Here is a 27098-nt window from a genome sequence, read left to right as displayed (position 1 = left end):
GTGTCTAGTATCTGTAAAACTGCATTTTTCCATCTTAAAAATATATCTAAATTACGTCATATGCTCTCATTGACAAATGCGGAACAATTAGTTCATGCGTTCATGACCTCAAGGCTAGATTATTGTAATGCTCTACTGGGTGGTTGCCCTGCACGCTTAATAAACAAACTACAGCTGGTCCAAAACGCAGCAGCTCGAGTTCTTACCAGAACCAGGAAGTATGACCATATTAGCCCGGTTCTGTCAAAACTGCACTGGCTCCCTATTAAACATCGCATAAATTTTAAAATATTGCTGATTACTTACAAAGCACTGAATGGTTTAGCTCCGCAGTACTTGAGCGAGCTCTTAACGCATTATAGTCCGTCACGTCTATTACGATCTCAAAATTCCGGCCAGTTGATTATACCTAGAATATCAAAATCGACTGCTGGCGGTAGATCCTTTTCCTATTTAGCACCAAAACTCTGGAACAGTCTTCCTACCATTGTCCGGGAAGCAGACACACTCTGTCAGTTCAAAGCCAGATTAAAGACACATCTCTTTGACCTAGCTTTCACATAATACATTATAGACTTCTATAATTTAATGTTATGCTGCATAGATTAGGTCAGCCGGAACCGGGAACACTTCCCAAAAATCCTGATGTACTCGTTACATCACGAGAAGAATGGCATCTACGCTAATTTTAGTGTCTGTGTTTATCCCAAGGTTTTTCCTGCAGCCTGCCGGATCCAGGCCGTATCCAGATCTGACGAAGGACCTTCACCTGGACCGATGACAACGCAGTGCTGAAGTGCCAACTAGTCTCTCCCTATGGAGGATCCCACTACCACTCTACAGATAAGGCGTTGTCGGGAAAATTCGTCTTGCGGTCCTACCCCAAAGCAACAAATAAAATAAAATTCCTTATCAAAATTTATAAGGAAAGACAAGTATTTTGTTTAGGCTTGGCTTGTAGGGAATTCCAAACCTGCGTATATTCTAACGCACATAACTATAGAACCCATTCTAAATGCGCATGTGAACGCCATCAGCGTTTCTCACAGGTTCGCGTTTAAAGTCTGTGTAGAGAGAATGGTGTCGTCTTAGCGGCCCCTAATTTAATAACAAATGATCATTGCGACGGAACCAAATCAATTAAAACTAACTTTAGATGGAAATAACTTAACTCTGCTGTAAAGCCGAAACAATCTCTGTTACCTTAAATTATACGCTTATCTCTGTAAAGCTGCTTTGAGACAATCTACATTGTTAAAAGCGCTATATAAATGAAGATGACTTGACTTGACTTGATATATTTACAAAAAGTACAATTTGTGTAAGTACATTTTCAACATACAATCGGAAATATAAATATACTTGAAATACAATGAAGTACTTTTTTTTTTTTTTTTTTTTCGCTTGGGGCTTTTGGAGATTAACTGGGACCGTCTATAAAATTACATAAGATTATTGGCATACACATTTCTAACTTCAATAACATTTGAAAAGAATGTCAGTCACAAAACCAAAAGTGTTAATGTAGGGGTCAGGCATGATGCACTCCTTTTATATTTTAGGTATTTATTTACAAGTAAACTGTCAAATCATATGTAAATATTACATTTTTTTACGGGAGAGCGGGGTATTCTCATCGCTTGATAAACACAAATAGCTAGTATTCTCGTCGCTTGATAAACTTGGTTGAGCCACTGTAGTCTGTTGGACTATTTTAAGGATGCATGCGGTGATGTGGTTTCTCCACTGCATGGATCTTCAAGTGTCGCTTCAGGTTAGCATTAATAGAGAAAAATTTCCCGCACTGATCACACGTGTGCGGCTTGTCTCCAGTGTGGATCATCTCATGTGTTTTCAGATGTGCTGACAGACTGAATCGCTTGTCACAGCGTGAACACTTGTGAAGTTTTTCTCCAGTATGTGTCTTTTCATGTGTTTTCAGATTTGATGACAGACTGAATGTCTTGTCACAGTGTGAACACTTGTAAGGTTTTTCTCCAGTGTGGATCCTCTCATGTTTTTTCAGATGTGATGACTGATTGAATCTCTTGTCACAGTGTGAACACTTGTAAGGTTTTTCTCCAGTGTGGATCCTCTGATGTGATCTCAGAGATGATGACTCACTGAATCTCTTGTCACAGTGTGAACATTTGTAAGGTTTTTCTCCAGTGTGGATCCTCTCATGTGTTTTCAAATGTGATGACTGACTGAATCTCTTGTCACAGTGTGAACACTTGTATGGTTTTTCTCCAGTGTGAATTCTCTGGTGCAGTTTTAAATTGTCCGCTGTAATAAAAGTCTTGTCACACTCAAAGCACATGTACTCTCTCACACCAGTGTGTATTTTCTGATGTGCGTGTAAATTTTGCAGCTGTGAAAAACTCTTCCCACACACAGAACATGAATAGGGCTTCTCCTTCGTATGAACTCTCAGGTGTTTCTTCAGGTGTGATGCAGTTAGAAATGCTCTGCCGCATTGATCACATGTGAAAGGCTTCACTCCAGTGTGGATCTTCATGTGTTCTTTAAGATATTGTTTGCATGAGAATCTCTTTCCACATTGATCACATGTGAATGGCTTCTCTCCAGTGTGGATCCTCATGTGATGCTTAAAATGTTGTTTTGTTGTCAAACTCTTTCCACACTGAACACATGTGAACGGCTTCACGCTTTTCTGTTGGACATGATGTTCCTCCTCCACTTCACTCAGTTCTTCACTCTCCTCCGTCACTTCACTCAGTTCTTCACTCTCCTTCACTTCACTCAGTTCTTCACTCTCCTCCTCCACTTCACTCAGTTCTTCACTCTCCTCCTCCACTTTACTCAGTTCTTCACTCTCCTCCTTCACTTCCATCAGGTCTGACATGAAAGAAACAAATGTTACAGTTAATTTTCAGTACATCAAAATAATTCCAAGATAAACAATATAGCTGCGAGCAGCGATTACGGGCCCAAGCCGGAGGCACCGCAACCCCGGTGCCTTACCTAAAGGCACCAGGGTGGCGGTGCCGCCGGCTTTGGCCCTTCATCGCTGCTCGCAGCTATATTTATATATTAGGGATCTACCGATTTGGATTTTTTAGTGCCGATGCCGATACCGATTTTTTTTCATCAGCCTTAGCCGATGACCGATACGGGCTGCCGATTTTCTTGACCCGATATTTGGAGCCGATACTGCTTTTGCTCCCTCAATTTACATCATAAAAATGACACAATGATCATGATGATAAATGTTACAAGTCTCAATTTAAAAAATGATCATTTATTGAACTTAAAAAAAACAACTATATTTAACAAATAGTAAAAACAGGTGAGGTAGAACAAGTAAAAGAAGAGTTCAGTGCTGTAAATACTGAAAATAATTGCAAAAAATGAGCAAAAGGTACATTTGTTACTGTATTATTTATTAATCTTAGTTAATAAAAATACAGCTGTTCATTCAGCTGTTCATTTGTTCATGTTATTCACAGTGCATTAGGCTAACTAATGTTAACAAATACAACTTTTGATTTCAATAAGGCTACTATAAATGGTGAAATTAACATTATCAAAGATTAACAAATGCTGTAGAAGTGCATCCTGATAAAGTATTGAGAGCAATGCAAATCAAACTAGCTATTAGGCTAACTGAAATAAAAACCATGCCAATCTCAAGGTATGGTGAAGGCTATGTGATGATGTGGGGCTATTTTAATTCCAAAGGCCAAGGGAACTTTATCAGGATGCATAGTATCCTAAAAAAAAAAAAAAAAAAAAAAAAAAAAAATACTTAAAAATAAAAATCTGCCTGCCTCTATGGGAATTTAACAGGGGTGTCCAAACTTATGCACCCTGTATTTTAAGGAAGAACATTTATTTATTTACGATACATTGTTCATTCACAAAGAAAATTGGTGTCCTTAAAGGTTGGATTTTTCCTAATTTTTTAAATTAAGGCATTAAGTTCAATTTCCAAAAGATGATTTTTTATTCCTCTTTTTAGTCAACTTTAGCATGGGTGCCTAAACTTATGCATAGCACTGTATATATATATATATATATATATATATATATATATTACATTTTTAGAAGATATGAGGCTTTTAGTGTTTCCTTTTTTGACATTCCTTTAATCCCTCGCCATAGCAAAACCGTTTGAGATATTTAATATCCGTTCACAATTTAGCATCTTTAATGTATTTTCATCATGTTGAAAAAGTTTGGTGTGAATAAAATAAACCACTTAGGAGGAGTAGCTAAAAACGCAGAGTCTGAAATATATAAAAAAATCTACATTCAAACCAAAACATCTGACTTCCTGTTGGTTGGAGCTAATGACTGAAAATTAGAAAGTTGTCCGGCTCGAGATATCAAAGTCTGGTCAACAAAGTCAACAGGGTGCAAATTTTAAAAAGAGGATAACACGGTGTAGGCAACACCGATTTTTGTCGTTGTTCTCTGTACTGACAGCACTCCAAATTTACAAAAAAATTAGCTCAATGTTAAAATTGACCGGAGTTCTCCTTTAAGACACATCTCTTTGACCTAGCATACACATAACACATAATAGACTTCTATAATTAAGCTAGGCTGCATAGATTAGGTCAGCCGGAACCGGGAACACTTCCCATAAATCCTGATGTACTCCTTACATCATAAGAAGAATGGCATCTACGTTAATTTTAGTGTCTTTGTTTATCCCAAGGTTTTCCTGCAGCCTGCCGGATCCAGGCCGTATCCAGATCTGACGAAGGACCTTCGCCTGGACCCGATGTCAACGCAATGCTGAAGTGCCAACTAGTCTCTCCCTATGGAGGATCCCTTTACCACTCTACAGATAAAGCATCGTCGGGAAAATTCATTTCGCGTACCTACCCCGAAGTGACGAAAAAAAAAAAAAATTCTGTATCTAAATTTATAAGGAAAGAGCAGTACTTTGTTTAGGCTTGGTTTGTAAGGAATTACAACCGTGCGCATATATATTCAAACACACATAACTATAGAACCAATTCTTAATGCGCATGTGAGCGCCATCAGCGTTTATCACAGGTTCACGTTTAAAGTCTGTGTAGAGAGAATGGTGTCGTCTTAGCGGCCCCTAATTTAATAACAAATGATCGTTGCGACGGAAGCAAATCAATCAAAACTAACTTTAGCTGGAAAATAACTTATTAACCCTCTGGGGTCTGAGGTGTTTTCTGGCCCTGGAGGTGTTCTGACATGCTCTGACATTTATGCTTGTTTCTGTTACTTGTGACATTTTCATGGCTAAAGTCTGATGACACTGTATTCAGCACAAACTCTGCTACAATAATATATCAGCAGCATCAGGGCTTGCCATTAACACCCACCAACCCACCAAATGCAGGTGGATTTTGCTTGTGGCAGGTAACACAGTCACTCCAACTAGCCACTTTGGCGGGTTGATTAATTGTAGAAAGGCATCTGAAATAAGCCATATTGCAGCGTGACACTACGACTCCCATGAGTATTACATGCACACAGTGTTGCCTTTTTTTTACAAAGAAAGAGTACACTTGAAATATTGTTGAAATTGTAATTATTGTTGTAATTGTAACCTTTTTAATAAAATAGCTAAACATATTTACAAGATAGGTGTAAGCAAAATCTTAAATGGTCAATATAAGTCTTCTAAATATATCTTTTGTCCTTGCATTCATTCTTGGCTCAGTCAGTGTCACACCTGAATGAATGGCTCATTATGCAGAGTGGGTGGGACATTGTATTCTCAGGTGTAAACCACTCCTCGTTCACGCCCCCCTCGCATATTGGCTTTTCAAGCAAAACCTGTTTTACACAATTTAAATCAATGTATTGTTTTATGTGAACGATAAAGCAAGACTATTGTCACATAATTTTAAAGCCAGAACTCGAAGCGACAACATCCATTAGTCAAAAGTCTCGTGGACATATATGTGACCCCGCCTGTGAAACCCCGGCTAAAGTCGTAGAATCAAATTATGAGTTAACGAGCGTCAAAGTAGTCATAGCCATAAAAATGACAAAAATAGTCCATGTGTGTTTATTGCTGTAAATGATAGATTATAGCAATGGTTTTGAGATGCAATACTTACATTTTCATTTATAACATGATAAATACTGAAATTAATGATTTTACTGACACTACGTTATACTTTTGCGCAAAAAAAAACGGAGGTGGCGCTTCCTATACATTGATTTCAATTAGGGGTGCAACGGATCAAAAAACTCACGGTTCGGATCGTTTCTCGGATCAGAGTCACGGATCGGATCATTTTTCGGATCAGCAAAAAAAAAATTTTTTTTTGTTTAACAACACTTTTAAATTATTAAATTCAAATATATAAAATCAACTTAAAGTGCACAAGGCATAATATCTTCTTTTTAACATAATTAATGAAAAACAACTTAAAGTGCAACATAAAAAGGCATATCTCCTTCCTTTAAACATGGACCAATGCTTGACGTGTTTCCACTGTCATATAGGGCTGTCAAAATTGCTCAAAAATGACGTTCGAATATTCCCTCTAAAAAAACACATATTCGAACTATTCGAACATCTGGTTGCGCATTTTGTCAATGACGCGCATTATGTCAATAACAGGACACATTAATACAAAGAGACATAACTACTTGTATAGGTAGTTTATTTAAGTTTAAACATATTTGACAACATATTACCTACACAAAAACAAGTAAATCAAGTAATGGCCAAGACCGCAGACCTCACTCTCGCTCGCTCACTCGCACTCGCAGGCACTCTTTCTCTCTCTTGCCCTCGCCCTCGTGCTGCGTTCACACAAAACGCGAATAGAGCGTCTGGCGCGAGTGATTTCAATGTTAAGTCAATGTAAAGACGCGTTTACGCACGTCTGGAGATCTTGGGGCGCGAATGAGGCGTCACGCTCTCTGCAGTTCATAACGGTTTAAATGAACAACAAATATAAGCAAATGTTGAGTGCTTTTTTTTTTTTCATAAATCAATCCGCGGATCACGTGTGTGCCGAACCGAAGATATTGATCCGAACGGATCACGGATCAATGTTGATCCGTTGCACCACTAATTTCAATCGTCTCTGGGTTTATTTCGCGCAACAACACTGCTGATTCGTATATCATTCGGTTCAGGAACTTCTTTTCTGTGTCTTTTCTATTAGAGAGAGTAAAAACAGACTTTAATATCAATCCGCGAGCGCCGGTAATCAGGTCAACACAATGAAAAAAAAGAGAGATGTCAGCCGCGTTTAGATGTCTGTGGTGATTTTTTTCTTGTCATAGCCAATATTTTAAGAACTGCTTATTTGTTTTGTAGCTCAGTATTCTGCCAATAGTATTAAACTTATTTTAAGGACATTTTTGGCCTACTAAGTGTTATTTGCTGGATGATGGTAACGTAATGCGTTGTTTTGACATCTGACATGGCCATGGCTTCGCCGGTGACACCGAAGTATGAGCAGGAACGGAAAATAGCTGCTTCCTTAAACAGCTTGCTTGATATTAATCTCGGTGGAATTGCCCCAAATTACGATTTAACCGGTTTTATTGCGGATTATTTTCTGGAGGATGATTGTGATGATGAACAGGACACATTCTTTGACGAAACTGACGAGGAAGTTGACGGTAAGTTTTTGTTATTTTTTTTTATGCTAAATATGTAAATGTATACTGTCAGTGTCCATCCAATGTAATGTTAACACATATCTGTGATGCAAAAATAGTGGATTTAAATGTTTTGGCTATTACATTTGTTGATGGGGATTGAGTCAGTTTAAATTCATTACGTTTATGGCTAGGGCTGGGTACCGAGTTCGATACTTTTTAGAAACCGACCGAATTGCCTCGATACTATCGAGTATCGAAAAATGACTTCTTGTTCGGTACCAGATTTCAATACCTAAAGGGTTAACTCGTCAACGTCAGTGCTCAAACAAATACATATAAAATACACAATGACACACCTAAAGTCGCTCACGCACATACACGCAAACTCTACATACACGAGAAGCGCGGAACTCTCCGCGCACATACTCATATGAGAGGCGCGCGCTCACACTCAATGAGACGTGAGCACACACACACAAACTCTCCACGCACATACATACTCCTATGAGACGCGAGCGCGCGCGCACACACACAATACCCTAAAGATGTGGATAAGTCGATCAAAAGTGTGGCTACATTTCTCCAGGCTCGATGCCAACAGCGCGCGATGCAGTATTTGCGGTAAAATAATTGCTGCAAAGACCGGTACCACGACAGATATGATGAAGACCTTGAAAGTGGAGTAAACATAAGAGCAGAAAGTTGCTTCGCCTTCGACTGTGAAGGGATCCAAATTTAAGAATCTATTTCAGATATGTTTCCTTACATAACATCACGGTGAAGAATACTGATTTTAGCATTTGAGGTTTTAATTTAGATAGTATATAAACTGAGAAAGTGATTATTGAGTCTCTAGCAAGAGTCTCCTATTCCTACCAGACCTGTTTTCTCTATTGTGTTTTAAATGAGTCTTTAATGGCTCTAGCCAGTAGCTCCAAGACGCACCCTTTGTCTTAAATGGCTCTGGGATGGCCCGTGGAACCAGAGTTTCCTGGCCAGTATCAGCATTTGAATAGGTATGCTGATTAAATTGATACTGGTAAACACGCTGGGGTCTGGGGCAGGTTACCTTAACCTGTATACCTCATTTACATGCTTTGTTTGTATTTGTCTCCACCTTCAAAAAGTCCCTCCTCCTAAAATGCCTATAAGATAACATGTAAAGTTATGTTAGATCAGATCATGTTGGAAGTTTCTACAGCCGTGTACAGAGGAGTTCTCAATAAAGAATAACTTCCGTTGAACGCGATCCCAACTGTCTCCTGGTCTCTGCTTTGAAGAAAGAAAAACTTTACAACAGATGGTGCCTTGTGACCCGGATGGAGAAAAAGGAAACTCAAAGAACTGCATCTTGAAACTTCAAGCTCAAAGATCTCAACGAAGCTGACTGAGTTCCAGACTGAATCTTCTGAATCCAGATTGAAAACTTCAAGCTCCAAAAAGATCTCAAAGACTGATTTTTTTCCAGACGGAATCTTTCTCTACAAATGAAAGACTCGGTGAGTTTCACTCCATTAAAAGAACCAATGCAGACCAGTACAAATGTTTTCCTCTGCGCCGTTCAGAGAAGAAGTTAACAAACAGCTGTAGAGTTTGGTTAACTAAAGATAAGCCTCTAAAAAAGTTTTTCTTTTAGAGATGAAATTTACCCCCTGTTGTTGGCAGGGAAGATTAACAGTTACATGTTAATATTGTGTGTATGCTCTTGCTAGAGAAGACCTATCTGTAAGCTAGAGAATTAGCTTTAGAATTAGATTTAGCTTCTTGTGCTAATAAGATTGTACCCTATGTTTGCAAGACAGTAGAGAGAAGTTTTTTTAGTGTTTGTTTGTGGTAACAAAAAAATTCACAAAATGTTTAGGAAAAGTACTAGACAGATTACACCTTTTTGGACAGATAGTGAATTCAAGTCTTTGTTATCAGAGCACATGGACTCCATCGTGACTAAGCCAGTCAGATTGAATTTAACCAAGAAATTTGGCATTGATCCAGAGAAAGTGTGGTCAATTGAAGATTGCAAGAAAGTGTTGAGTGCATGTATCAGGAAGAAAAATCTGAAAGGCATCATCGGTTGTCACCGAGAATTTAGCTTATCCATTGCACAAGAACAAGCGCAGTGTATTGCTAAGTTGAAAGAACAGATCAAACAATTGCAGACTCAGGTGTCCTGTCTCAAGACAAACGTGGGCCATAACAAAGCCTCAACCAAATGTGATTTAGAAGACCAACAGTCAGAGGAAAGCTATCCTGATTTACAGTCTTTTGATAGTATAGAGGACAATGTCAATACAGATGTAAATGCAGTTGAAGTGTGCGTAGCTAGACAAAAGCCTCAGGGAAAAGGTGTTGATACAGTTCCATTTGCAACCCCCATATTGCAGCCACAAGCAATCAAAACATCTTTAGGTCCTAAAGAGATTGAGAGAATTGCTGAAAGTTTGCCATCAGTGCAAAGAAATTTTTCTGAGTTTAGAAGAGCATTGATCAGCAAAATGCGGCTCTATGATATGACTCTAGCTGAAGTCACCCAGCTAATATCACAGATCTTGACTGAGTCAGAATTCAATGATTTTGAAAGTGCTGTAAATAATTCTGAACTGCAACAGGCCAGTAAAGATGAATTGAGAGAGGAAGTTGTTAAAGTGTTAAAAAACATTGTTGGACCGAAGGTGGACTGGTCAAAGCTCACTAATTGTGTACAGAAGGAGGATGAAACTGTTTGTGAGTACACAGAAAGATTTTGCCAGACCGCTGCCGCTTACAGCGGAATTGCCGACACTTCAGAGAAAGTGTTAGGTCATAATGGTCCTCTAGTTCGTGCATGGTCCGATGGTCTTTTGTCAGAACATAGAAATGCATTGCCTTTCTTAGATCTTACATGGTCAAATAGAACCCTGCAAGACAACTTGGACAGTTTAGCTATTTGGGAAAGAGACTTTGATGTCAAGGCAAGAGTAAAAATTGCAGCAGCATCCTTTAAGGTTAACTCAGAGAAGCCAAAGAAACGCAAAAGTCCTAGAGAAGCCAGTTGTTCTTACTGTGGCAAGCACGGACATTTTGGAAAAGAATGTCGAAAAAATTAAAATAACTTAAGACAAGTTAACAATGTTATGCAGCGCTTGCTACATTTGTTTGCTACTTTGAAGCAACCCCTCCCCTCGTCACTGGACTCGTGGGTAAGCTTTTTGAGGTGTTAACAATTTGGGCTGTGATTGCTTAATCTCCCCAGTAACTTACAACAAAGATGAAAGACTTATTTTTTTTTGTTTAATAGAACAAAAGGAAAGTGACTGTCACAGCCTTTGTTTGGGGGACATTCAGAAAACTCACAGCCATAAATGTTACACTGCAGAACACTACAGTCAGACCTCCATGCTCTATATGATGTCTATTAAGACTGATGTTTCACTGGAGAATGAAAATGTGCCAATTTTCTCACACACTGTACAGTGTGTGCACAACACAGGGACAGAATAGGACACGGTTCAGTGAGGGCCCTGGAAAGAACTGACGCAACAGGCGTCGGGGGCCAATCCAGGGTGAAGACACTACCTCATAGGCCTTTCCTCATTTAGTCCATCCTTACCTCACTGGTCCATAGGTGTCAAATCAATTAAGAAATAGGGAAAGAATGAAACGACAACAGTACACTCTGAAAACGATAGAACCATTGTGTTTAAACTGCTACAACCGTAGTGTTTTGAAGAAATACTGCTCTCTGTTTTTCTGTTTTCTGTCTTACAGTGTGCAGATAAAACTTGATGGCTTTTTCAAGATCCATATGCAGCGACCGTCTCATCTGCGTATGAAGCCCCAACCTCAAGAAGACAACCAGACCCACTGCTGAACGAACTATCACAAAAGAAAATGAAAAATACACAACGCAGAAAATTCACGGACCCTAAATTGCATGTTTGTTTCTGTGTCAGCATGCAATTACAGATGAACAACACAGAGCAAGTTATATGTGCCTGTAACTTACACCAGTTACAAGAATGAACTTTATGTGTCTAAATTTGTATTTTTGTGAGAGTTTGTAAGAACTCTCAAAGAGGGGACTGAAGGGATCCAAATTTAAGAATCTATTTCAGATATGTTTCCTTACATAACATCACGGTGAAGAATACTGATTTTAGCATTTGAGGTTTTAATTTAGATAGTATATAAACTGAGAAAGTGATTATTGAGTCTCTAGCAAGAGTCTCCTATTCCTACCAGACCTGTTTTCTCTATTGTGTTTTAAATGAGTCTTTAATGGCTCTAGCCAGTAGCTCCAAGACGCACCCTTTGTCTTAAATGGCTCTGGGATGGCCCGTGGAACCAGAGTTTCCTGGCCAGTATCAGCATTTGAATAGGTATGCTGATTAAATTGATACTGGTTGGTCTTCAACCAACTCCATGGACTGGAGAGAGCACTGTTGGAAGAATGTAATAAGATATTTTAAGACCCCATGTCAAGAGAAATACAAGAACACTAATGTAACCTGTTGGAGACAATGTGGTTCACCAGAGGCAAACCATTTCCATGTATTTTGGGGCTGCCCCAAACTGAACCAGTATTGGAGCGGCATTCACAACACATTAAATACAGTGTTCAAGTGTCAAATACCCCTTAATTTTGAAAATTTATATCTGGGTCATGTAGAGTGCTTGAAACTTAGGAGGGACATAAAGCTGCTTCAGGCACTTCTAGCTGCAAGTAAAAAATCCATTACCAGAAAGTGGTTAAATGTAACACCACCCACAATTGAGGACTGGCACGGAATAATTCTTGAAATATTTAAAATGGAAAAGCTGACCTTTTGTCTGAGAACCCAAAAGGTTAAGTTCTATCAAATTTGGGAAAAATGGATTGAATTTATAAACCCGATTAGAGCAGACTTTGTATGATCCCTCTGGAGTTTAAAATATATATATATATATACATTATTTATTACTTTATGTGATTATTATTTTTCGTCAGTTTACCATCCCGGATGGAAACAACAATAAGCAAGTTCCTTCACGCCAATGTATATAGTTTTTTTTTTTTTTTTTTTAAGATAGTTAATATGTTGATGCATAAAACGCAACTTTACAGGTTGAAAGCAAGTGGGCTGAAGAGAGAATTTAATGAGAGCAAATGTGATGAACCTTTTATATTTAGCGGAATATATAAGGATATGTTCTCAGAAAAGTGACAAGGGATGCCCATGATGGAACAGGACTGTACCTTACCGCACAAAATATGTCTTTCAAATGTCTGTTATTACTCACCTGTAAATGGTTGTATAAACAGGAAAAGGACTTATGTAAACACCAATTCTGTATTTTTGTACTGTTGATTTTGATGGAAAATGCCTTTTTCAAACAAAAAAAAAAATAAAAAAAAAAAAAATAATTGATACTGGTAAACACGCTGGGGTCTGGGGCAGGTTACCTTAACCTGTATACCTCATTTACATGCTTTGTTTGTATTTGTCTCCACCTTCAAAAAGTCCCTCCTCCTAAAATGCCTATAAGATAACATGTAAAGTTATGTTAGATCAGATCATGTTGGAAGTTTCTACAGCCGTGTACAGAGGAGTTCTCAATAAAGAATAACTTCCGTTGAACGCGATCCCAACTGTCTCCTGGTCTCTGCTTTGAAGAAAGAAAAACTTTACAACAACTGGTAAATGAAGAGATACCTTGTTGATCACTCTGACAGTATTTATATGACAATAATGACCTACTGAACGTACACTGCCGTTCAAAAAATTGTTGGTTGTTTTTCAGTAAGGATGCATTAAAGTGATCAAAAATTACCTTAAAACATGTGTAATGTTACAAAAGTTTTCTGTTTCAAATAAATGCTGTTCTTTTGAAAATTTTATTCATCAAAGAAACATGAAAAAAATTATCTTAGTTTCCAAAATATTAAGCAGCACATTGTTTTCATATTTCTGAAGGATCCTGTGACACTGAAGTAATGATTTAGAAAATTTAGCTTTGACATCACAGGGATAAATTACATTTTGAAATATATTCAAATAAGACTTTAAATTGTAATACTATTTCACAGTGTTACAAGTTTTACTGTATTTTTTATCAAACAAATTCAGCTTTGGTGAGCATGAGCTCTTTATATTAAAAAAAATGTTGATCCTTTGTGCACTGGCTAAGGAGCATGAGTCAAATTGAAAAAATAAAACCAAAGTTTTTCTGAGGTAATGTGTTATGTATTGTTAAAATGGATTTCATAAAATTGGTATAGAAAAAAGCATCGTTCAGGAACCGGTATCGAAATCAAGGTATCGGTATCGGTATCGAAATTTTTGGAACGATACCCAGCCCTACCGCTGAGGGCTTTTAAATCGCTAACTTAAAAGCAAAAGTAAAATACAGACGTCCGCACAGACATTGATAATGGTGCGGAGTAGAGCGAGCATTTTCAATGTATTCCTATGGAAGTAGGAATGAACTAAAACATTTTATTTATGTTTTATGTGTCCACTGTTCAACCGCAACCACGTCACACACACACACACACACATTCCAAAATTGCAATCTTGACATCGCAGCCTGTTCATTATAGCCCTAATACAATATAATAATAAAAATAGTCAACCTAACATATATGAATTACACTGCTCTGTTTAAATAGTCAGTAGTACAATTTGTACCATTCACAGTAAGCAGAGCTCCACTGTGATGTTTCCAAGCACATTTTTGCACGTGTGAAGAGGATGATTTTTTCCATCGATATTGGAACATGACTAAAGTACAAAGCCTATAATAAAGAATAGTTTAGCATCCAAATACATTGCAAATATTGAAACATTTTGATTCTAATGAGAGGGTTACGTGAGACCAACACGGCTTACTTTCTTTTTTATTTTTACATTAAATTTAAAGGATTTGTTGTGGAATATGTGTGTGTGTGTGTGTGTATATAGAAAATGGACGTAATCGATTAAAATTGAGAAATCGATATTTTTTACCCAGCCCTAATATATATGTATGTGTGTGTATATATATATATATATATATATATATATATATATATATATATATATATATATATATATATATATATATATATATATATATATATATATATATATATATATATATATATATATTAGGGCTGGGTAAAAAATATCGATTTCTCGATTTTAATCGATTCTCATTTTTATGAAACAATATCGATTCTTAAATCCCAAGAATCGATTAATCATCCTGTTTTCAGTTGATGAATGAATGGATCATTGTTGCGCACATCCTATCCAATAAATCGCAATAATCTTTGTTCTTTGTTATTATTGATATGAAACAAAGTCTCAGATTTCAAATTACGTCCATTTTCTTACGAAATTCAAAAACATAATTACCGTTTTGGCACTGTGGCGTGAGATCGCTCCGACGCAGCTCAGCTCAAGAGAAGCAGAAGCAACGGAAGCAACTCTTCCGCCTTAACGCCAGTTACAGTGCGAAATAAACATGAATGAGCAACTGAAAGTGTGTTAAAAGATAGAGTACAACTTATCGAAGTCCGTATCATGTCTCATGGAATCGCTCAATCAGTGTTTCAACCGTGGAAAGACGTTAGTAAACAATGTCATGTAATGTCACATTTACCTCAGAAAAAAACATATCCAGTGACCATAACGTTAGTCAGCTAGAAAAGTTAACTCTAGAGAGGAGCATTTTGTTAAATATATGCACCATATTATATATTCATTATCATTTTTAATGTTCTTCAATATTTAATGCATGTTTGAATAAATCTGGAAAGTTTTTTATGACAGCCATCATTTAAAATTTTATTTAATTTCATATAACTTTATTATAAAAATAAATAAGTGTATTTTAAGTGTTTGTATACAAATCAGTTATTTTTTACCTTCAATATTATAGTAGGCTACAACTGACTCCCATGGTTTACAGCATTAGTTAAGAGATTTGTTTTCCTTGAGAAAATTTGCAATGTATTGTACCTGATCTCCAAAATAATCGATATTGAATTTAATCGAATCGTAATCGAAATCGAAATCGAATTGCAAGCTTGTGAATGGAAATCGAATCGAATTGTGAAATTTGTGTCAATACCCAGCCCTAATATATATATATATATATATATATATATATATATATATATATATATATATATATATATATATATATATATATATATATATATAGATAGATATTCATAGATATACATTCTTACATATATGGCCTTTCTTTATTTTATTTACTTTTTTCAGAAATTATGGCAGGTCTCCTCAAGTTGAGGCTTCGCTCCATGGAGCGTCCTGGAGGAGAGAGAAACCTGCCAAAGAATGAGAATGGTCCAGATGTGGTTTCAAGAACAAGTAAAGCTGCTGCTGGAATGCGGAGGTACCGGGCTAAGTTAAAGCAGAACCCTGAATTATATGCACTGCATAGATTGGAAGAGCAACAGAGATTGAAGGAGTACAGGAAAAATCTATCAGATGGAAAGAAGGAAATTCAGAAATTCATTTCTGTGGAAGAATTTTTGAGAAGACCTGATGTATCAACCACACTGCCTCACAAGAAAACAGTCAGCAAACGAACTGGCTTACAGAAGCAAATCCTGCAGAAAAGCATGAAATCCACATACTCTGCCTGGCAAAATGAGAATCTCAACATGAAGTTGTGCTTCAGTAAGTTTTGCACACTCCAACCAAGCCACATTTAGCCCCAAAAAATCTGGACTGCAAAATCAGAGATCGATACCATGCAAGTGACATCACCGTCTGTCCACTGTTTTCTATAGATATGTTTGTATTGGCTAACATTTCTTCAGCTAATTGTGTCCTGTTTAAAATGTGCAACGTTCAAACACAAAGACAGCACATCACAAATAGAAGCCAAATATCATATTTTGATATTGGAATAATAAATTAAGTAGCTAATCTTAAGTGTACACAATGTTTTTTTTTTTTGTTTTACTGTTTTCTAGGGGTTTCTTAATTTTAGACAAGTTGACCAGCACACATTATATGCAATGCAATGTAATGCATGTGTGTCATCGTGCATTATATTATAAAAATATGTGTTTTGGAAAATATCTCTTTAGGCCTATTTGATTATCATAAAAATGTGTTTTCTATACAGAGATATCGACATCGTTAAATATCGGTATCGGGCATAACAGCAATATTAATATCGGTTATGGGTATAGGCCTCAATTTTCACATCGGTGCATCACTAGTTAGTATTTAGCCTGATCTGATATTGACAATCAATATAAAAATGTCTCAAACCTCCCTTTACTGACCATTTGTTGAAGAAAAACCCAGAACATTCTGTACCGTTTCATAGTTGAACTGTTTCTAAATCTGATGAAGTGCTTGAATGTTTCTAACATGAATGTTCTTCAGCATCATGAATGAATGAAAAATAAACACCAACCTCTTTGTTCTTCAGGATCTTCAGTGTGTTTCATTCTGCAGGGTTCTGGATCACTCATGTTCTCACTGTCCTTATCATCAGTGAATCTCCTCCCACTGTAATTCTCCAATAAATGCTGTAAATTCCCATCAGCTACAAGTGAAGACAAGCATCAGAGCATCAGGAAGAGCTGAAATCTGCTAAATCTGGGTTTATTAAGTGTCAATTTACAGGAGATCTGAAGACATCATCATAATAAATTAGGTGAAAACAGGAACTATTGTCATGAAATAAAGAGTGTTTTCAGCTGATCTGTTAATATTGATGAGCCTCAGACTATCAACACTCATTCAACAAGCCATTCAGGATCATCAGCAGATCATCTCACTTTATTTTTGTTGTGTTTGCTGTTAGAAACACATTATTTGAGTCAGGATACATGATAAAAGCCTGGAAAACTGCTATATTGAAATATATCTCAAAATATAACATAAAGCATCAATACAAAAACAAAATAATTAAATAACCTCTTTATGAACCTCTTCAGGCAAATAACTACAACACCATAATATGCAAATCTAAATATAGTTAGACTTTATAATAACTATTAATTGCAATAAAGTAATTCCATCATTAACATGTTACGCATATACGTACAGAAACTGACAAGGGTCATACAACTCTAAAACATAAAGAAAATGTAACGTTTCCTGTGTTGAACTTAACATTTATTCCCATGCATGTATAGATTTGATATTTCCCACATCAATTACTCAAGGGGCAATATAAAGTGTCTACATAAATTTTAATAAGTAAATGTAATCTGCCAAAGATAAATGTCGACAAAGAAATAAAGGTAAACATGAAAACGGCAAAAGAAACACTTGAGCTCGATTCCCATCACAGATCTCAAACTTTAACTGGACATTCAGTAAAAGTTCTCACTCCAAACATCGAGTCAATCACACAAACGAACACAAACGCGCTCAGGTCTGAATGAACTCAACATATTCTCCTCATGCTCGCTGCTGCTGCACTAAATGTTTATTTCAGAAGGAAGACGCCAGAAAAGACGCACAAGTTTTGCTGTGATCGACGAAAACAATACAGAAATGAGCCTGTCGCTTAATCAAACTGTATAAAGTGTGTGTGGTGGTTGTGTAAATATGAGAAATACCGTGAACTGCTCTCAGTCCTCACCTCAGAAAACTCACCTCACCTCGACGCTAAAACTCTCGTTGACGGAAGAGACGGTGTGATGAACAATCGGGTCCGGCTGAAGAAATGGGTCCGGGCTGAGGACCCCATTAGTATGCCAGTAGTATGCCTGATCTAAATCTGTTCTCGCGATAACTTGTAGCTAACGTGAGCTGTTTTAGTGTTATTATGTGGTAGCTTTATGTAGAATGCTAAATCCCGCTGCTATATGCAAGGTAAGATTGAATTAAATTTTATATTGTATATGTAAATCGTGTATATTCTATAGCTAATATTTAAAATCTCAAGTTGCGTCAATAGCAGGAGAAAGACCGCGAAATTTAAAAATACTACTGTTATTGTGTCACGAAATGTAGTTTTAAGAGTTTTTCAGTCGATAATGTAGTTGTTTAAAGCTCAAATATGTTGTTTGTTTATACAGATAGCGCCTATTTAAAAATTTGATCTGACGTTTTCGGAGATGTGAGATCCAAGGGATCACCGGTTGCTCAGCGCTCATGTATCCCGCTTGGAACAGCCTTACCTCGGCTAGAGCTGCTGCTGCTCTCTAGTCTAGTGGAGTGGTTAAACATGAGATATAATTCGTCTTGTGGGACGATCTTTGAAATCATTAATCTATATTTTGTTCCCTGGCAAATCGTTTTGGCTGAGGGCAAAGTTTTAGTTTCATAACTTTATATAACGTTAAATTATTTAGGCTTTTTATCTTTAACGTTGTAGCCTGCTGACTTATGTTTGACTGAATCGTTTAATTACTTTATTTCTTGACTTGTATGGCTACTTATACTTTCATAATTGCTATTATTGATCAATAAAACTGAAATTTAACAAAAAGAGACAGGGTTGTGTCATTTTATTTTATATAGCCTATGTAAGAATATTTATATATATATATATATATATATATATATATATATATATATATATATATATATATATATATATATATATATGATATGATATCACCAACATGGCATGTATTTTTTTCATGTATGGGATGGGAAGTATTTCAGAGTATCACTGACAAAGGCTCAAAAGAGTCCATGACTTTCTAAAAGATCTTTTAAATACAGATTGTTTGTGTTTTTGTTTTACTTTTAGGACTGGAGAACATCTGGTAATGAGATGTCACTTTTTTCTGTTTGTTAAATGCTTAGTTACGGTTGGGATCTCTGCAAAGGAATACCTTCTCACAACATAGCGACACTTTTTAGTTAACTTAATGAATTACTAACGTAATGATAGCAGTAACACCAAAACGTACTTTGCAAGATTAATCGCTGTTTTATATGGATTAACCCTTTCATGCATAGTGGTCACTACAGTGGACAGCTATTAAAAAAAAAATTCTTAAATTTGCACGGGTTTTGATGGCATAGTTGCACATCATCCTCTTCAGTGGACCCACCCTGGTGCATCATCCTATATATTTAAACCAAGTAGCAAGCCGTTGTGCTTCGATTTTTTTCCCCCTCCAAACCAAGATGGCAAATGGTCAGTCAGAAATGCCAAGTTGCTCCGGAATATCCACCCATTCCTTCTATCCTAGGAGACTCTTGTAGGTAAAAAAAAATATTGCAGCATCAAGCAATATCTAATGCAGGGTTCACCAATCTCGGTCCTGGAGGGCCGCTGTCCTGCAGAGTTTAGCTCCAACCCCAATTAAACACACCTGAACCAGCTAATCAAGGTCTCACTAGGCATACTAGAAACTTTCAAACAGGTGTGTTGGAGATGGTTGGAGCTAAACTCTGCAGGACAGCGGCCCTCCAGGACCGAGATTGGTGAACCCTGATCTAATGAGTCCTATCAAAGTTGGGTCATTATACGTAAACGTGCCATTTTGTGTCCCTTAGAAAAAAAAGCTCTGTAAATCTTAATAAACCATAAAACAAATAAAATATTTTATAATTTAGTTTCCATAATATGTCTAATAATATAAGAATAAATTAATTTCTGTTTCTTTTGTTTTTAAAGGATTTTAATCACATTTTTGTGCACAGCATCTTGCAGAAATGTTGAAAATGGCATGTCCCTCAGTATGATTTTTCTACTTCTCCTTGCATCATCTGCCTTTCATGAAGTTGATGGTAGAAGACAAGTGTTCTCTTCTTTTCTTTGAGTTCATGTAATATCTGAAAGACAGGGACACGCTCATTGTGTCAGCCCTGTTACCAGAAAAGCATATGTTAAAAAGTTATTTGTACATATTTAAAAAGGGATCTCCATATCTCAGCTCAGGAGAGGTGTAGAGAGCCAGGACTTGCACTCATCTCTACGCCTCATCGCCCTCTATCAGAATCCAAGGTTTCAAGAAGATCCGAGAAACTTTATTTTTCGACCCAAAAAAACTATAAGGCCTACCCCCTGTCGTTTTTTTTGGGTCGAAAAATAAAGTTTCTTGGATCTTCTTGAAACCTTGGATTCGGATAGAGGGTGCTGTGTGTGTTTTTGCAGAGTTCCTCAAGCCAGTCCATCCACGGCACCCAGGTTCAACGAGCTATCTACGTCTGCTGCTGCGTTGCACCTTTGAGTTTGCTTATCAAAGCAAAAACAGTGAGTGATGTTCCACAGCACTAAAGACTGCAAGTGTACAGTTGCATGTGACGTGTTGTTTGTGTGTTTTTGCAGAGTTCCTCAAGTCAGTCCATGACACCTAGTCCAGCCTCCTCACCTACCAGGTCACGACCGCACCATCTAAAGGGGAAACTGACTGACTGCATCATCTAGGCCTTAGGATGGTTCCACAAAGAATTGACTGCACATACAACATGAATTTACTTCAAACTAAAGATCTGACTTTACATACAGCAAAAGACACTGCATCTATTTGTGTCTCATTAGCTCTCAAAAAACTTTAACCTTACAGTTCATTAAATATTTTAACACAGCTAACTCAACATTAATTGTTTTTAAATCTCCACAATGTATAGCCAGAGGACTATCACAAAAGTGTTTAGGAAAGTAAATACATACTAGAGTATGTTTGTTTAAAGCTGCTTTGTATTGTTGTGTATTTTAAAAAGCTCTATAAATGTCCTAAAACGATGTGCATTTTGCTTGTAGTTTTGTGTTAATAAAAATGTAATATATTACATCTCATAATTCAGTTGAATTCATTATGTATTGTATTGTGTAATTTAATTAAATTTTTATATAAGTTTTGGTTCTCTCATTTTATTACATTAAATGTTATTGTGTTGTATGATGTTCTGTATTAAGAATTAATTCTGACATAAATCATATGCATTAGTACACAAATGACATGCTTGTAATAAAAAAGCATTTTATGCCCCATTGCTTAATAACAAATAACTTTGTCACAAAACATACTTTAAAAATGTTATTTCTTTCAAATAAAAGATTATTATATGAATTAAGGGGTTTGATTAATTACATTAAAAATTGTGATTCCATAATTTTATTATACTGTTCTTTAGTCAAGGCTAGATTTAATATTTATACCCACAAAACATAGCTAGCATTCTGTAATTTATTTAAATGTCTAAACTGGTAATACGAAAAATAGTAATATACACAAATAAGCATTATTTTAAGAATATTTTAATAAATAAAAGTGTACAAAATAATTACATAATTATAATTGCATTACGAATGGCTGTGAATATGGTAAGGCAGTATCAGTGCAGTATAAGCTCAGGAAAAGCTCATAGCACGAATCACGATCATCGGATAACGTTAGCTGTATGCTATGCTATTATCTAAGCTAACTAAAAAACACTACCAACGAGAAATGTTTAATTTCACAATCTATAGCTTCGGTTAAATACTAGTATATGAAACGTATACTTTAGAATACATTAAATACATTAATGATTCGTTATAACGTAGTACAAACGTCTTCTATAATAAAGTGATTTTGTATGATTTGTAACCAGGCACTAAAGCGATTACCCATAAAACGGGCTTTGAACCAATCGGATTGCTTGGGTCCTCAGCCCGGACCCATTTCTTCAGCCGGACCCGATTATTCACCACAACGGCGCGAGCGAACGGTGACGTCATCGGCATCCAACGCACGCGCGTACGGGACACCCCCGCAGCCAATCAGGGCCACGCAGATTCAGCTTTATTAGTAGCCTTCCATTGTTATTATTTTAGAACTGAAGTGACTCCAGCTCCTTTTTCGCCAGTTCCTTATTCGTCGAACTATTCGTTCCACCTTAAAAATGTTGGATGGTTGTAAACCCCTCCCCCTCAGTGCTTTTGGCTGTATTTTTTAAAGGAACAGTTGTACGGGAATTATATGAGGCTGTGGACCAGGCAGCAATTTTCATTTAACAGTAAAAATACTCCTCTAAAAATTATCTTGTCTGCTTCTATAAATGGTGTAAGCTACGTGGTAAATTCAACCAGAGTACTTATTTTGTATTTAAGTTCCTTTTCTTACTAAATGTATTTTTAAACCTATAAACCTAAATTTTTAACGTCTATTACGATCTCAAAATTCCGGCCAGTTGATTATACCTAGAATATCAAAATCCACTGCTGGCGGTAGATCCTTTTCCTATTTAGCACCAAAACTCTGGAACAGTCTTCCTACCATTGTCCGGGAAGCAGACACACTCTGTCAGTTCAAATCTAGATTAAAGACACATCTCTTTGACCTAGCTTTCACATAATACATTATAGACTTCTATAATTTAATGTTATGCTGCATAGATTAGGTCAGCCGGAACCGGGAACACTTCCCATAAATCCTGATGTACTCGTTACATCATGAGAAGAATGGCATCTACGCTAATTTTAGTGTCTGTGTTTATCCCAAGGTTTTCCCGCAGCCTGCCGGATCCAGGCCGTATCCAGATCTGACGAAGGACCTTCGCCTGGACCGATGACAACGCAGTGCTGAAGTGCCAACTAGTCTCTCCCTATGGAGGATCCCACTACCACTCTACAGATAAGGCGTTGTCGGGAAAATTCGTCTCGCGGTCCTACCCCAAAGCAACAAATAAAATAAAATTCCTTATCAAAATTTATAAGGAAAGACAAGTATTTTGTTTAGGCTTGGCTTGTAGGGAATTCCAAACCTGCATATATTCTAACGCACATAACTATAGAACCCATTCTAAATGCGCATGTGACTGCCATCAGCGTTTCTCACAGGTTCGCGTTTAAAGTCTGTGTAGAGGGAATGGTGTCGTCTTAGCGGCCCCTAGTTTAATGACAAGTGATCGTTGCGACGGAACCAAATCAATTAAAACTAAGTTTGGATGGAAATAACTTAACTCTGCTGTAAAGCCGAAACAATCTCTGTTACCTTAAATTATACGCTTATCTCTGTAAAGCTGCTTTGAGACAATCTACATTGTTAAAAGCGCTATATAAATGAAGATGACTTGACTTGACTTGACTTAAAAGTATGGAGAAATTGAATGAGATTTAATGTTATGTGATTTTTGATATATACACACACACAAAAAATCACCTGCCTGTAACTTTCTAGTAATCCTGACAGGAGTTCAGGAGTTTTCCCGGGAGAAATAACAGGAGATGAAAATTTATTTTTTACTTTGTTTTTGCAAAAGCAGTATCAAAACATTTATTTTCCAAAAATCACACATAGAAAACTAAGAAATTCCCTCCAAAATAGTTAGTCAGTTTAAAAGAAAAATCAGTCCAATTATTTCACTTAAGATGCTTGCTCGCACCACCTGTCCCTGCTCAGCCGCAGCCAGTTTCTCACGGTCATCTCTACGTCATCCTCAGTGGAATTTTGTTGGGCAGGATTTCTTAACACAGCACCTAAAAAAAAGAAAAAAAAAGAAGGAAAAAAGCAACAGGGTGAAAAAAATAAGACAGTAGCACAAAAGTCTATATCTTCGTTTGATTGTTTCTATAAAGACAATTCAGAAAAGTCAGAGCATTTTACAAAATAACAAAAAAAATTAAAAGACATTTGGTTGAGAATAGTGTGAGGACAGTATATAAATAGAGAACAACTGATATAAATACAGACACCACATATGGGTTGAATAGTGACAGAATGTTGCTTCAACACACTGTAGGACTTACCCAGGAGTACCTGATGAATAGGCCATGATTTAAGGCCTGTCTTCTGACCCCTACCGCACCAGTTCTGCTGGGTTGACAGATTCTGATCAAATATTTTTGTGCAGACTCTCCAAACTGTTTCCTTTAAGTTCTTGCCACCAGAAAATGACAGTTTATTTATCTGTGAAGTAAAAGATAAATCTGACTAATCCCATTACATAAGAGTGTAATTTGTATTTAGAGGTAGAGGTTTTGGCTGCCCAAAGAAAGTTAGCACATCTGTTGCAGAGGATGGCTATTGAAAGTTTAATAGGAGTGACAGTTAATTCAGGTTTATTTTATGACCTTTTCATTTGTAGCAGTGTGGTTTATCATTCATATAATAACACAACTCTTAAAAAGAGAAATATTTCAGTTGTACAGTTAAATGATGGAACATTCTGCAAAGTTATGACCCTGGTGGCTTTTACATCTGATGATGGGCCCCATCATATGTCATTCCACTTCCCAAAAATGTTGAAATAGACTCAAATTCTTGGGGAGATTCTACTTTACAGACATCAATGCTAAACCGACCTCTATATCAGTCTAATACGCATGAATACTGTCAGCGACTTCTTGATCTGTACACTCTTCAATTGGTCTTGTTTGCAGTAGCCCTGCTTTTTCTCCATTAAACAAAACCAATGAAATGTTCTTTTTTGAACACTTGTGACAATGTTAACACAGTGTGAGTGAATTTAAAAAAAAAATTGCTTATAATTTAGCCAGTATTAACTTGTCTGTTGCAATATGGGTGATGCAAGATGGTTTAAACCACTTGCTTTTCAGCATAACACACATTTTTTGTGCACCTGTACTTTTGAAGTGTGCATTTAATTTTTTATTTAATGTAATTTTGTGTGTAAGATGTATCATATTTGTCTACCAAACTGATTAAACATTACAGAACAGCTGCAATAATTGCTATCTGTGTATTTACACACATCACAAAATTTCATAAGTGCATTTTCATAGTAATACTATTGAACACGTTCTAAAAGAATGACCTTAAAGTCCCTGTAAAGTCAAAATTAAGTATGTGTTCTGAGTTTGTCACACCACAGAAAAATGTGTTATTAGCCACCCAGACAAATTTAATTCACCCAGACAATGATAAAAAAGCCGGCAAGTACATGAAATAAGCGATCAAAATCTTGAAAAAATGAGCAGTAGTCTCTGCTCTCAAACGCTGGGGGCGTGTCCGCTGGCTGCGCTGAAACCACGCCCACTCGCGGGAAAGCACGCTGCCGCCGACTCACAACAACACTCAACTGTCACCGCTACAGCCGGAATGGATGCTCCTAGCAGCTTAATTTGTTTTACAAAGCCATACATGTTCGAGCCTGGACTACCTACTATAATTATAACATAAGCACACAAGGCAACTTACACTCATTGGTGGGCACGCACTGCCGACGATGGCACCAGTTGTCGGCGCGACGGGAGGATGAAGGCCGAGGCGGGAGATAGTCGGTTCGGCCACATTCACCAGTAACAGCGGATTATCAGTGAATGAATCCCAGTTGTCTCCGACTAAAGTTTATAAAACTATCCCATGTAAAATGATCACTACAGAGGCGGGTTTTGGCGGTGATCCTCAGCTCTCCATCGAGGTGGCTCTTCACAAAATTAATCCACCTCTTGTTGATATGATAGTTTTTCGGAAATTTAAATAAGGACACCGATCTGTTTTGTACGTGATCGCATCCAGGTAATACGCATTTCCGTGACGAAGGCATAGCTAGCTAGCAAACTGTAGGATCAGTGACGTGCGGTCTGGGTAGGCAAACTAGGCACTGCCTACCCTGCCAAAATTCAAAAATAAAATGGTTTATTAAATAATAAACTTGTATTTGTATTTTTACTGTTTATTCTTGTGATTTATATATGCAATATGTGTGTTATTCCAATTATTTAGACGTTATGATGACAAATGTAGCAGTTACGCATAATCAAATAAAAAACAAATCGTAGAATAAGCAGTGCTTTTACTGTCCATTCATTGCAGACGGCAAGCGAAAAACCCATGTTGCGCATGCGCACTTCGATCCTGTATTCTTTAACATGTACGTCAAAAAGCACATCTCTGCTGTGCCTTTGGACGTAAATATGGTATGCCCGTAACATCTCCGTAACATATCAGACATGGACCAATTAAAATCAAGATATTACTGGACATTTGCGCAGCTAACGTGATTAACGTTACACACCACAGATAGCCTACATGCCTAATCCCCGCGGCAAATTCAAAGCCAAAATGACAGCACCAGAGTTAAAAGGCTGTCATCAGAGAGTTAAATGTTTTAAATTGAGAGCCAGAGACTGTGCAAACTTGACTGGGCAAAGGCCCGTAAAGATGAGTTTTACAAAGCTGTGATCGACGTCTTCATGAGGAAATGGCGGCGGATGAATTTGATGTAGGCTACAAATAATCTACCGATTGGTGAGTCAAAAACTATTTTGGGCTTAATATTGAATTGATAAATATGGTTGAATTAATGCAAGCCATTTGACTTCATATTCAATTGAGCGGTGTGTGATTTTACTTTTACTTTTGGCCGCTGTGCAACAATAAGGATTAATGGTTGCATTCTAATGCTGAAGTGGAGTGGACATAAACTACTGTTACTCGCGGTGTGTGCCTGTGCCGCTCTTGTGTGTGTGCGACGTGCGTGTGTGTGTGTGTGTGTGAGAGAGAGAGAGAGAGAGAGAGAGAGAGAGAGAGAGAGAGAGAGAGAGAGAGAGAGAGAGAGAGAGAGAGAGAGAGAGAGAGAGAGAGAACACGCGATATACATCCTGATTTGTACATTTCTTGATATGCCGCGCTTGTGCGTAATGTTTACTGGTATTATTAGCCTTTAAAC

At 37.1% G+C, this 27098-nt stretch overlaps 1 protein-coding gene across 3 annotated transcripts; it reads right to left on the bottom strand.

Annotated features, from left to right (window-relative positions):
* Positions 1–1284: 1284 nt before the first annotated feature.
* On the bottom strand, positions 1285–18288 carry LOC308688854 (uncharacterized protein). 3 transcript variants are annotated; one of them, XM_081362289.1, is made up of 3 exons: positions 18160–18229; positions 16981–17112; positions 1285–2859 (listed from the first exon to the last, which is right to left on the bottom strand). In XM_081362289.1, exons 2-3 carry the CDS (start codon positions 17036–17038, stop codon positions 1715–1717), a joined length of 1203 nt encoding a protein of 400 aa, XP_081218415.1. In that variant the 5' UTR covers positions 17039–17112; positions 18160–18229; the 3' UTR covers positions 1285–1714. The 3 variants fall into 3 exon arrangements, with proteins under 3 accessions (XP_081218415.1, XP_081218416.1, XP_081218417.1); XM_081362290.1 differs by having other exon boundaries at positions 1408–2859; positions 18174–18288; XM_081362291.1 differs by having other exon boundaries at positions 1408–2859; positions 18137–18179.
* Positions 18289–27098: the final 8810 nt, after the last annotated feature.

This window comes from Scardinius erythrophthalmus (genome assembly GCF_964197995.2).
Source record: "Scardinius erythrophthalmus genome assembly, chromosome: 1".
Lineage (NCBI taxonomy): Eukaryota > Metazoa > Chordata > Actinopteri > Cypriniformes > Leuciscidae > Scardinius > Scardinius erythrophthalmus.
Note: the sequence above shows the minus strand (reverse complement) of the source record. Positions and strands in the feature narration are given on the sequence as shown.

Bases quoted from the DNA above. Each gene is read 5' to 3' on its own strand.
- LOC308688854 (XM_081362290.1), bottom strand. From the start codon at position 17,038: ATGAGTGATCCAGAACCCTGCAGAATGAAACACACTGAAGATCCTGAA. The intron at 2,860-16,980 runs GTTGGTGTTTAT...CTTTCATGTCAG, and splicing joins AGATCCTGAAGAACAAAGAG to ACCTGATGGAAGTGAAGGAG.